We start from the raw sequence: 13,601 nt of genomic DNA, 5'->3' as shown, positions 1-13,601 counted from the left end.
AGCTTGTGCAGCGGGACTCCTTGTGCTGTGCTGAGAGGAGGCCATCTATTTTTTTCCGGAGTCCCGGCCAGGCTCCATAATTCACCTAATTTACGGGGTCTCTCTCTTTTTTTTTTGTTTCCCATCAGGTCTATCGGTTCTCCGCCTCTCCCAGATCCTCTTTGTGAGCTCAGGGCTACTTTTAATGGCTTCTAGCCTCTCTAGGGAGTCCCGTTGTCTCAAAGTTGGTTTACTATTTGACCATCCTCCTTCACTTCCGGTCACACACCCAACAAATGCTTCCCCTTACCCTTGTTTATTCCAGACTGTACATATTAAGTTCTTGAAGTTGCTCTCAATATGTTTTATCCCCCATCCCTTTCACCATTTTTGTTACCCGTCTATGGACTTGTTCTATTTTATCAATATCTTTCTGTAAGTGAGTTCTCCTGAGTTGGACACAGTATTCTAAATCAGGTCTCACTAAAGCTTTCTATAGGGGAATCAGAACCTCCTTCCTCCAGCTGATGATCCCTCTAGTGGTATAAAGATCTATATAGAGGAATCAGGACCTCCTTCCTCCTGCTGGGGATCCCCTAGTGATGTAAAGATCTATATAGGGGAATCAGAACCTCCTTCCTCCTGCTGGTGATCCCTCTAGTGATGTAAAGATCTATATAGGGGAATCAGAACCTCCTTCCTCCTGCTGGTGATCCCTCTAGTGATATAAAGATCTATATAGAGGAATCAGGACCTCCTTCCTCCTGCTGGCGATCTCTCTAGTGATGTAAAGATCTATATTGGGGAATCTGGACCTCCTTCCTCCTGCTGGTGAACCCTCTAGTCATATAAAGATCTATATAGAGGAATCAGGACCTCCTTCCTCCTGCTGGTGAACCCTCTAGTCATATAAAGATCTATATAGAGGAATCAGGACCTCCTTTCTCTTGATGGTTATTCCTCTAGTGATTCAATCTTGGATTATTTTTCCCATTGCATAGCCACACTGTTTACTTATTTTGCAATCCTCTGCAAAATGTCACAGCCTTGAGATAAACACAGACGTAACCACTTACAAAATTTTTATCTGATGAACGTTACATTTCATTAGCTAATCTTTACATCTAGCAAAAGCTTATTTTGGTTGCTTTGCAGTTAGCAGAAGCGACAGAAGAGAAAACAGACCGCAGCAGAAGCACGCAAGTAACTTTATGATTCTAGAAAATTATCATCAGAGGGACGTTTGTGGGAGATAACAGCTATGGAAATGCACAGTGATTAGACATAAGTGGTCAGTTCAGGGGCCTTATTGGCCAAGAGTTCAGTATCCCAGCAGAAGTACAGTCAGTCTAGAGGATGAAATATATAAAGTCTTTTTGTTGCAGATTTTGTTTGAAGACAGCAATTAAAAGACATCAAAATAGTTGAATGATATATAATAGATACATAGTATTAAAAGAGTTTATTATAGTAGAAGGTGGAAAGTGCCTGTAGGGTATCATAATGACAGCCTCAGTAGGCAGTAGCCAAAGGCAAGGAACGACCCATGGATTCCCACTTCTTTACTTTAGTTTAGGTATATGCAATTAGCGGACCTCCAGCTGTTGCAAAACTACAAGTCCCATCATGCCTCTGCCTCTGGGTGTCATGCTTGTGGCTGTCAGAGTCTTGCTAAGCCTCATGGGAGTTGTAGTTCTACAACAGCTGGAGGTCCGCTAATTGCATATCCCTTCTTTAGATGGTGGTGTAATGTTGGCTGCACAGTTCAGCAAACTATGGAAAGAGGATTTAACCATTTCAATACAGTGCACTTACACCCCCTTCCTGCCCAGACCAATTTTCATCTTTTGGCGCTCTCACAGTTTGAATGACAATTACTCAGTCATGCAACACTGTACCCATATGAAACTTGCATCCTTTTTTTCACACAAATAGAGCTTTCTTTTGGTGGTATTTAATCACTAGTGGGTGTTTTTATTTTTTGTGCTATAAATAAAAAAAGACTGTACATTTTGTGAAAAAAATGCTTTTTTCTTTGTTTCTGTCATAAAATTTTGCTAATTATAAATTTTTCTTCATAAATTTTGACCAAAATTTATACTGCTACATATCTTTGGTAAAAAATAACCCACATTAGTGTATATTATTTGGTCTTTGTGAAAGTTATAGAGTCTACAAACTATGATGCCAATCGCTGAAAATTGATCACATCTGATCAGGCCTTCAGTACATCAGGTGTATCTCATTTCTTGAGACACTAACAAGTCAGGAAAGTACAAATACCCCCCAAATGACCCTTTTTAGAAAGTAGACATTCCAAGGTATTAAGTAAGTAGCATGGTGAGTTTTTTTAAGTTGTCATTTTTTCCCACAATCCTTTGCAAAATGAAGATTTATTTTTATTTTTACAAAATTGCCATATTATCGGGTTATTTCTCACACACAGCATATGCATATAACAAATTACAAAAAAAAAATACATTCTGGTACTCTTCCCAAGTATGGCGATACCACATGTGTGAGACTCTGACAGCCTGGCCACATACAAAGGCCCAACATTGACGTAGCACTTTCAGGCGTTCTAGGAGCATAAATGAAACAACCACCTATTACAATTTTGAAGGCCCTGGAGCACCAGGACAATGGAATTGCCCACAAAATTACCCCATTTTGGATAGAAAACACCCCAACGTATAATCTATGAGGCAGAATGAGTCTTTTGAAAGGTTCATTTTTTTCCAAGTTTTTGGAAAACGTGGAAAAATGAAAACGCATTTTTTAAAAAACAAAGTTGTCAATTTATAATATATCTCCAACACATAACATGTATATAACAAAAATGACACCCCAAAACACATTCTGATACTCTTCCCGAGTATGGCGATACCACATGTGTGAGGCCACATACAGAGGACCGACACTGAAGTAGTACCTTCAGGCGTTCTAGGAGCATAAATTACACATCTCATTTCATTCCTACCTATCACACTTTTGAAGGTCCTTGAGCACCAGCCCAGTGGAATTACCCACAAAATGACCCCATTTTGGAAAGCAAACACCCCAGAGTATATTCTATGAGGCATGGGGTGCAGATAGGTACTCAGTTACTCTGATAGGCTGGTGAGAGGTACTCGGTTACTCTCATGGGCTGGTGACAGGTCCTCGGGTACTCTGATGGCCTAGTGACAGGTACTCAGGTACTCTGATGGCCTGGTGATAGGTGATCGGGTACTCTGATGGGATACAGATAGGTACTCTGATGGCCTGGTGACTGGTATTCGGGTACTATAAAGGGCGGTGACAGGTACTCGGTACTCATATGGACTGTGACAGGTACTCGGGTACTCAGATGAACTGTGACAGGTACTCATATGGGCTGTGACAGGTACTCGGCTACTCTCATGGGCTGTGACAGGTACTTGGGTACTCTGATGGACTGTGACAGGTACTCGGGTACTCAGATGGACTGACAAGTACTTGGGTACTCAGATGGGCTGTGACAGGTACTCTGGTATTCTAATGGACTGTGACATGTACTCGGGTACTCTGATGGACTGTGACAGGTAGTCGGGTATTCTGATGGACTGTGACAGGTACTCGGGTACTCTGATGGACTGTGACAGGTAGTCGGGTATTCTGATGGACTGTGACAGGTACTCGGGTACTCTGATGGACTGTGACAGGTAGTCGGGTATTCTGATGGACTGTGACAAGTACTCGGTACTCTGATGGACTGTGACAGGTACTTGGGTACTCTGATGGACTGTGACAGGTACTCAGGTACTCTGATGGACTGTGACAGGTACTCGGGTACTCTGATGGACTGTGACAGGTAGTCGGGTATTCTGATGGACTGTGACAGGTACTCGGTACTCTGATGGACTGTGACAGGTATTCGGGTATTCTGATGGACTGTGACAGGTACTCGGGTATTCTGATGGACTGTGACAGGTACTCAGGTACTCTGATGGACTGTGACAGGTACTCGGGTACTCTGAGGAACTGTGACAGGTACTCGGGTACTCAGATGGACTGTGACAGGTACTCGGGTACTCTGATGGATTGTGACAGGTACTCGGGTACTCTGATGGACTGTGACAGGTAGTCGGGTATTCTGATGGACTGTGACAAGTACTCGGTACTCTGATGGACTGTGACAGGTACTCGGGTACTCTGAGGAACTGTGACAGGTACTCGGGTACTCAGATAGACTGTGACAGGTACTCGGGTACTCAGATGGACTGTGACAGGTACTCGGGTACTCTGATGGATTGTGACAGGCACTTTGATGGGTGGTGAAAAGTCCTCTTTATGGGGGGGGGGGGGGCAATCAGTGTGTGTTGGTGTACACTGTAGGTGGTAACGAGATGTTACCACAATCTCCTTCTCACACATGATCTGTGTGTGAGGAGGAGAACCCAGTAACACCTCGTTACTGCGGTTTGTTTACATTTAATGATCGGCTGTGAAAGGATCACAGCCAATCATGTGGTAAACAGCCGCCAGCCAATGGCTGTTTACCACCGTCGGTGATGAGCAGTGTTCCCGGGAACACGCCTCCACCGTTGTGCACACGCAGCATGCGCCGTGCAAAGTGGGGAGGTACCAACTGTGCCCCATGCTCCATGGCTGTTCACCCCACTCGGTGGCGAGCGGTGTCTCCATGACACACTGCCACAGAAGGAACAGGGATGCGCACGCACAATCGCACACATTCCCTGTTTAAATGGGAAGCCCTCATATGACGGCCGGTGGGCGGCAAACGGTTAAAAAAAAACAATTCAGCTGTATCTTGTTGTTTTGTGGAGCCTGTGGTCTACACTGGAGCACAGGCATTGGGAAACATTTTTATGTAAACAGTACCTGTAAAAGGAAATTTGGGCATTGTAAGGTGGAACCATGCTTCATCCAAGGTCTGAAGGTTGGCATAATAACTATGAGGGTATGGGGAACCCACACACGTTTTTTTATGTTTACAAATGTTTTATTGCCACATGATATCAGAGGCAGGGTTGCACGTTTACGTCACTGAGTTTTTTTGTCTTGTCGAGCGACAAGATGGATTTACATTGTGGGACATTTTTATATTTTAATTAAAGGACTTGTCCCAAAGTGTCTCCTGTCTTTTTTTTACTTTTTTTGTGAAATTGTAGTGGTACAATGTACCCGTTAGCAATTCACATAGGGGGGAGGCCGGAATCTGGGGGTCCTCTTGGCTTCCAGATTCCGATAAGCCCCCATGCCCACAGATCCCCACAACCACTGGGCAAGGGTTTTGGGGATCAACATGGGGACAAGGTGCTTTGGGGAGCTACTTTAAAGCACCCTAACCATGTTGAGGGCATGTGGTCTGGAACAGTTCAGGAGGGGACTGGGGTGCTCTCTCACTCCCCCTCTTTTCCCGCAGCTTGCCAGGTTGCATGCTCAGATAAGGGTCTGGTATGGATTTTGGGGGGGGGGCCTGCACCATTTTTTTTTTTTTGGCACAGGGTTCCCCTTAAAATCCATACCAAACCTAAAGGGTCTAGTATGGATTTTGGGGGGACCCCACGCTCTTTTAAAAAAAAAAAACTGGTGCAGGATTCCCCTTAATTTCCATACCAGAGCTAAAGGGCCTGGTATGGATTTTGGGGGACCCACACGCAATTATTATTTTTTTTGGTTTGTGATTCCCCTTAATATTTATACCAGACCCAAAGGGCCTGGTAATGGACTGGGGAGGAAACTTATGTAGTTTTTTCAATGAGTTTTATCTATATTACAGAGACCCAATAATTTATTACAGCCACAATCAGTTTTAAATTACCTTTTTCCTTTAGAAATCTCATTTTGCGGTGGTACTGTTCTAAACATGGGAAAACGGTGCCACTTTACAGGCATACTATAGGCACCCCCCAAGTATGATATTTAAAGGAATATTTCAGTTTTATTGTTTCACTTTAAGCATTATTAAAATCACTGCTCCCGAAAAAACTGCAGTTTTTAAAACTTTTTTTATGCATTTATACATGTCCCCTGGGCCAGGACCGAGGTCCCCAAACACTTTTTATGACAATAGCTTGCATATAAGCCTTTAAAATTAGCACTTTTGATTTTTCATGTTCGTGTCCCATAGACTTTAACGGTGTTCGTGTGTTTTTGCATGTTCGCAAGTTCTGGTGTGAACCAAACCAGGGGGACTATTCGGCTCATCCTTAGTGGTTAGACCTTTGGAACTATATTTGGCCACACTGTCCCTATGTCGTAAAGCGGGGGGGGGGGGAAGTTGGAGTTGCCTATAAAGGTGTAAAGAGGTGCAAGTGAGAAGGCTAATTTGCTGTGGTAGAGGGACCATAGATACAGGGCTTGGCCTATGATATTGTTAAGGGGCATTACATTACACGCTCTAATGGATCTAGGCCGCAGCAATCCAGGAAGGTAATATAGAAACACAGAGTGCATTTAATAATGTAACCATGGGATATCAGCAATTGGGGTATGCCATTGGGCGGTCTGAGTGAGTCTGGCTGCTAAATAATAACGCCATAAATCTGGGAGGCCCAAACCTCCGAGAGGTTGGGGTCTGTATAACAAAGATTTGTTAAATCTTGGGTGTTTGGTGTGCCATAGAAATTTATTTATGTCACTTTTAATGGAATATATATAGAACTTAAAGTCATAGATTGGAAGTGTCCTAAAGAAAAATAGTATTTTGGCCAAAATTGCCATTTTGATGGTTGTAATTCTACCCAAAAAGGAGGTCTTTAAAAGGGTTCTAATATGGACAACTATCGGACTATAATCGAGGCGGAAAAGGTTTTGGAAAGTAGGTGTTAGTTGGATTCCCAAATAGCAGAATGACTGAGATCACCAGGAGAAATCAAAATGTTTTTGCAGGGAATTAGCTAAATCTTTGGGAATGTTGATGGGCATAGCAGTGCATTTGGACAGATTCACCCCTAGACCTGAGAATAATTAAAATTAGTTCAGAAGAGATATTAAGTGCAATTAGGGGGTTTGTCAGGAACATGAGGACATCATCTGCATAAAGGCTAAGTTTGAATTCTCCGGGTCCTTTACAATAGCCCCTAATGTCAACACTATTTGCAATGACTCTAGACAAAGGTAACTATTGCCAGGGCAAATAGAAGAGGGGACAGAGGGAAGCCCTGTATCATGCCTCTATTAAGTGAAAAGAATTGGGAATTATTGCCCAGTTACCTAATACGTGTTTGGGTGTTTGAGAGGGTCATAACCCCCATCAGTTTTTTTATTTTATTTTTTTGCCATGTGTTCTATCGAGGAGATTTCCCTTTACATCCCTTCCCATAGCAAAAACAGAAAATGGGAGGAGAAGCCTGTAAAGTAGGGGAATCCATTGAGGACCCCCAGGGCACCAGAACTAGTGTCACCATTGGAAAGTTTCCCCTTTATTACTGTTCTTGAGACAACCCAAAATTGATGATGATATCAGTAAACAAGATAAACAGAGAAGGTGAATATTCCTAATGGGAGCACAGACACCAATAAATATTTGATATCCTCACACTATCCAAAACTACAGAGAATTGAGAACAGAGAAAAATGGCCTCTAGTTATACTTTAATATGCCAACCAGATGCTTATCCAGACATGCAGTCTGAGTCTCCAGGAAAGGAAGGGAAATGTGACCCTCCCTTCCTATACCAGACCAGGTCATTTGCCTTTCAACATTGGGAGGGGGGAGAGGTCTTTGCAAGGCACCATGTCCCAATGTTGAGAGACAAGGGCCTCTTTCCCATATCATGTCCTTCAAAAAGGATGTGAGGATGATTGGAGAGGGGTCGTATGGTGGAATCTGGAAGCCCTCCTGTGTACAAAGGTACGTTATTACCCATACAATGCAATTAAAGAACTTTTTCTAAGGTTGTGATGTGTTTCTTTACATGTAACTGTGGGAATGATTAAAAAGGGGTACTCATTTTACTATATATATTCCCCTGGAAGATGGCAGATATCTGAGGGCCCCATTGTTATAAGGCAGGATTTCAGATACCACTCTAAGTCTCCCTCTACAACCCCTATATCTGTATGTGATAAAAAAGCTTTGGTTGTGGCTCTCTTTAAGGCACCCACCAAGCATGTTATTTATTAGATTTGTATATTTTCAGTGTTGTCCTTTAAGCTGCATGAAAAGCCCTCTCTGCACTGAATATTGCATTTTTTTTTTGCATTTGTAGATGATCCCCATGGCAGTGCTTTCTCCCCAGGACTTTCTTCAACAATAGCGCGTGGCCATTTTGTCTTAAGTTTCTCCTTCCATAGACTTCAATAGGGTTTGGTGCTAAGTTGGGGGTTCTCTGACTTCCATCCAAACCCAGGCATATTCACTCAACCCTATTCCAAGAGAACGTCAGGAACACAAACAGTTCATTTACTAAAGGTTTTTTTTTTACTTAGTTTGGTGAAACTGATTTCACTTTAGTCATGGGCAAAGAAAATTCCCTATTTTTCATTTCTAGACACATAATTAGGTGTTCAAAGTGTATATTATATTCTGTATAATAGCCTTCTTTTTTTCTTCACTTCAGACCTTACAGAATTTTCTTAAATATGATGACTTCATAATTAATCATCTATAAAAGCTTCACAACAAAATGTAAACATAATGTAGAAACCTTCTGAAGAAGCAGGAAAAAGAAGAAAAAGCAACAGAATACAAGCTTTGCAAAACTTAGTAAGCAACTTTCTTTTTGATTGTTACTGAATGTAACATAGTATGTGTCAAATATATATAGTAGTAGATATACCTATCTAGTTAATGACCAAGGATAGTGATTCTCAACCTTTTTCTAGTTCATGCACACTCTAAAAGTATACAAAATCTCAAGGATACCCGGTATGAAATATAAAATACGTAAAGGTTACTTATCAATGGGAAACCTGAGCCTGGAACGGTACACATAACCTCTTTGGTGAAATTAACTTTACATCAGAAGCCCCCCTTAACATCAGAAATTCCTCACATCACACCAGAGGTTTCTCTATGACATCAGAGCCCTCCATTGACACCCAGGCCCCCACATCACAGAATACCGCAATCACACAGTCCGCCCATCATAGAACTCACAATCACACAGTCCCCTCTTCACATGAGAGTCTTACTGGTAGGCTCTAGCACTATAGCAAAGGACAAGAGGTGGACTTCCATCTTCTCATGAATGTTGGGACGGCCTTGCATGCCAGCTGCCCTGGATCAGAGTCATGCGTCTCCATGGTGCGGGTAGACTGGCCGGATGCCATCATCATAGCAATCAGTGATGCCATGGGTCCTGGCCCCTAAAGCATTGTTGGTTGTTATGACACTCCTGCACTGCAAAATGTGGTCCCTGAGAATCTTTTCCATGACAAATGCGCTTAGGGTAGCCCATTCAAATGAACTGGCTTCCCTATGTGAAATCACGTGAAAATCACACAAAAAAAAATGCAAGCAGGAATGCAAGTTCCTACTATGCGAAGTAGGAACAAAAATGGGGCCTAAAAAGTAAAAAAATAAAAAAAAAAAAGTTAATTTTTTCCCTAGTTCAACCTTAAGTATAAACCCTTATTCTTCGTGCTTTAGTTAACTTTTTTGGCCAATTTGTATATTCTTTTGTATACTCTTCATACAACTTTGAAATTACATAAATTCATTTTTGACTACATGAGCAATAATATTTCTGTAGCCATCCTAATGTTTTATTTTAATGAAACTGATTTGTTTTCTTTTTTCCCTAGAATTGTCCTTGGATCTCCTAAACCCTAACATTAATGAGAGATGGAAAATGCCACCACCTTTCACCCTTTTATTTTGAGGTATTCCACCCAACCCCCCAGCAGTTATGACTCAAAAGAAAAGCAGATTCTTTGGATTTTTTCCATCATAATCTTCTCTTTGACCTTTCTGTTGGGGACTTTAGGCAATGGACTGGTTATTTGGATCACAACTTTGAATATCAAGAGGACAGTCAATGTTATGTGGTACTTAAATTTAGCCACAGTTGATTTTATATTCACCTTGTTCCTGCCTTTCGTGATTGCCAACACGGCCCTTAGTCATCATTGGCCATTAGGGAGGTACATGTGCAAGTTAAACACCATGCTTATTAATCTAAACTTGTGTGCTAGTGTCCTACAACTCACTGTTATCAGTATTGATCGCTGTATTTCCATAGTTTACCCTGTGTGGTGTAGGAACCATCGAACTCCTAGATTGGCATCTTTTGTTGTTCTAGCTATATGGATCTTAGCTTTGGTTTTCAGTTCACCTTTCTTTATATTTCGAGATACACACAGTTTTAATTCACAAAAAATGTATTGCATTTATAAGTTTGATGGAGATAATCTAAGGTCCGAAGTTGCATCATCAAGAGAAATGGGTTTATTGGTTACACGATTCATCATCACTTTTTTTATCCCTTTCATCATCATTGTGTCTTGTTACATAATAATTACTTTCCGTATCCAAAGGGATCACATGGCTAAGACCAGTAAGCCTTTCAAAATTATTGCGGTTGTCATAGTTTCCTTCCTCGTTTGTTGGTTTCCTTATCAAGTTTTTGCTCTCCTGGCGATGTCTGTAAAGCGTACCAAGGATAAAAGCCTAAATCATGTGGTAGCAGTTGGGTATCCCTTAGCTAGGAGCCTGATGTATATCAACAGCTGTATTAATCCTATCCTCTATGTCTTTGTGGGTCAAAATTTCAAGGAAAAATTTTGGAGGTCCATTCACTCTGCGTTTGAGAATGATTTTGTGGAAGAACCTACCAAGTTGTGTTGTGGGGCTGAGAATGTTATAGTAGCATCTTCAAATTTTTGATCCTCAACAGAGAAAATTGAATACTGAATACTGACCATTAGAAGAACGAGTACTGTCTGTGATACTTTTTTTCATTTGCACTAACATACAATTTTTCAGGACAAGCTTTCGGGGTATGTCCCCTTCTTCAAGGTCCAAGCAGTATTGATTCGCATACCCCGAAAGCTTTTCCTGAAAAATTGTATGTTAGTGCAAATGAAAAAAGTATCACAGACAGTACTCGTTCTTCTCTGTCACAATTGTACTAATAAGGCTACAATCACCTCAAGTATTATCCTCAGCAGAGAGCTTAGTTCCAGTAGATATAATCATTTTGGTTTCTTTCCCAAAGTTTGCTCTTAATATTGTAAACTTTAATTTAAACATTGAATCCACTCATTAATTTTGTATCTTATAAACATTGAGTCCACTCATTCATTTTTTATATTGCAAACACTGTCTCCACTCATTCATTTTGTATCTTGCTTATATGCAGGGAGATAAAAGTGTAGATGTTGTTTTATAGATTTCGAAGGATTTTGCATCTCCTATCTAATGGTTATGAATACTAGGAATACATTTTTATCTCTACAGTCAATTGTCTAACTTTCTGTACTTTCTCCTCAGTGACTAACACCAGTGACACCTAGAAAAAAGGGAACCAATTAGCTCCAAAATTACAATGTAAAACACTTTTATTCACTATCTCTGTCCACTCCATGCCTCAACCTTCCTTTTACTATTGTTATAATGCAGATTTACTATCTGTTCTATACTCAGATGCACTTGGGTCTCTTTGAGGCCTATCCAAAATGCTCAGACACTTTATCTGTGCTAAATAGATAATATTTCCGTTGGCAGGTGTATGTATAAATATAATAAGAAGGAATGATGGTGGGATTTAAGATACATTGGGAGGGGTCCCAGTGTGGAATAGTGAGTATGACCAGAAAAGACAAAATTTTGCCCTGGATTTGTAAATGGGATGAGGTGAGTGTACAAATAATTAAAATATCCAGTCATATAAAGGTGTATTTTTTTTCTTTTTTTCTTAAATTGATTGGATGCCTAAAATACATACAGGTGCATTGAATTTCACTTCATCTCACTCAGGTTTACAGTTAGATGATCAGTGAGGGGAAGCCACGGAGTTGTATCTCTAAATGTAAAGGCCTATACACCTATAAGTTGGATGTCAGATTGTTGGCGGAAAATCCGACCGTCTGTACGCTCCATCGGAAAATTGTTGTAGAACTTTCTGCCAACAAATGTTGGCTAGTATGTCTTCAAATTTTCCACCAACCAATGTGTGTTGTCGGATTTTCCGACTGTGTGTACACAAGTCTGTAGGACAAAAGTCCAAAGTACAAACACGCATGACTGGAAGCATGCTCGGTCTTGTAAACTATCGCTTGTAATGGAGAATTAACATTCGTGACGTGGCAAATGAGATCTCCAAATACAGCGCACATTCTCTTCTTCTTTAATGGGATAATAATGAAGCTGCTTTGCTGGTGATACTGATGGAGTTATTGAAAATTAATTTTCCAAGGATTTTTTTTTCCAGTGATATCAAGAATAATATTATTATGGTTACCACAACACGATTATCCCGTAGTTTTTAAGATCAAAGATACAACTGTGTTGGTTGGTGTCCCTTTTAAATTTTACGTTGTGTTTTTTAAAATGTAACTGCCTACTCCCAAACTGTCATTTGAAGCAAAACACATAGCTAAGTATTATTCTCCACAATTCTTTTATTTTGCAGTAAAAAAAAAAAAAAAAATGGCAATAGAACTTAACCAAAAAGTGCATTCTATGCATCCAAAAATCTAGAAAATATACCAAATGAAATCATTATTCAATGCAATAATTCCAAGGCCAATAATAAATAATACGTTATCTCCTCCGATCCCACAACATGTCTGGTTGACGAACAGGCATTCAGAAACAAACTGAAAAACGCGAATTGGAAAGCCCTAATTAAAAAACGCAAAAAAAAAAAACGCGATTCAACCCTCACCAGACTTCTACTAACATGAAATTATCAGAAGGAGCCCAAAGGATGGTGTTAAAGAGCTGAAAAACCACATAGTACGTCACTACATTTGTAATTGTTGGCCAACATTTGTGTGACCGTGTGTATGCAAAACAAGTTGGAGCCAACACCCTTTAGACAAAATTCCACAGTTTTGTTGTCGGGAAGTCCTATCATGTGTGATGAGGCATAAGAGTTGCCTGCTGAAGTAGAGCCTGAAATGAAGAAGCTGCTCAAGGGAACTGAAAATGTTTTCAACATTAAAGAACAAGTCCAACTGAATGTGACTAACCACTACTAGCTATACCATGACCTGGATAAATAAGAATCTTGACAAACTTAAAACTATCTAATTTTTAAAGGGAATATGTTCTACTCTATTGGTTCTGAATAATAGTAGGTTGGTTAAGCATTGGACCATAGTCCAGGTTGGTATTCCACTTTTGATTCAGTTCTTAGGCCGCGTACACACGGGCGGACTGTTCGCCCAACCTTGTCCGCTGAACAGTGTTTGGGCGGACAGTCCGCTCGTGTGTGGGCTTTCAGCGGACAGTTTCAGCGGACAGTTGGACGGACAAAGTCTTTCGGAAATTCCGAAAAACTGTCCGCTGAAACTGTGTTTGAGCGAACAGTCCGCCCGTGTGTGGGCTTGTCCGCTGTACTTTCGAAATGAGCGGACTGTTCCCGCTCGGAAAGTCCGCCCATTTCGAGCGCGTGTACAGGTAGGCGGGGCCCGCGAAGGAGACGTCGCGGGCTCCGCCGCCTGGAATGGGCTTAAAGGGGAACCCC

At 41.1% G+C, this 13,601-nt stretch overlaps 1 protein-coding gene across 1 annotated transcript; it reads left to right on the top strand.

The window, feature by feature from the left end:
• Positions 1–8,169: 8,169 nt before the first annotated feature.
• On the top strand, positions 8,170–13,355 carry LOC143933746 (N-formyl peptide receptor 3-like). The gene is made up of 2 exons (XM_077456743.1): positions 8,170–8,674; positions 9,715–13,355. The coding sequence occupies exon 2, from the start codon at positions 9,755–9,757 to the stop codon at positions 10,793–10,795; it is 1,041 nt and encodes a 346-aa protein (XP_077312869.1). The 5' UTR covers positions 8,170–8,674; positions 9,715–9,754; the 3' UTR covers positions 10,796–13,355.
• The last annotated feature ends 246 nt before the right edge of the window (positions 13,356–13,601 follow it).

The sequence above is a fragment of the Lithobates pipiens genome, unplaced genomic scaffold (genome assembly GCF_037356315.1).
Source record: "Lithobates pipiens isolate NorthernLeopardFrog02 unplaced genomic scaffold, aLitPip1_a1.2 Scaffold_27, whole genome shotgun sequence".
NCBI classification, from domain to species: Eukaryota; Metazoa; Chordata; class Amphibia; order Anura; family Ranidae; genus Lithobates; species Lithobates pipiens.
This window is presented reverse-complemented; position numbering and strand designations above follow the sequence as displayed.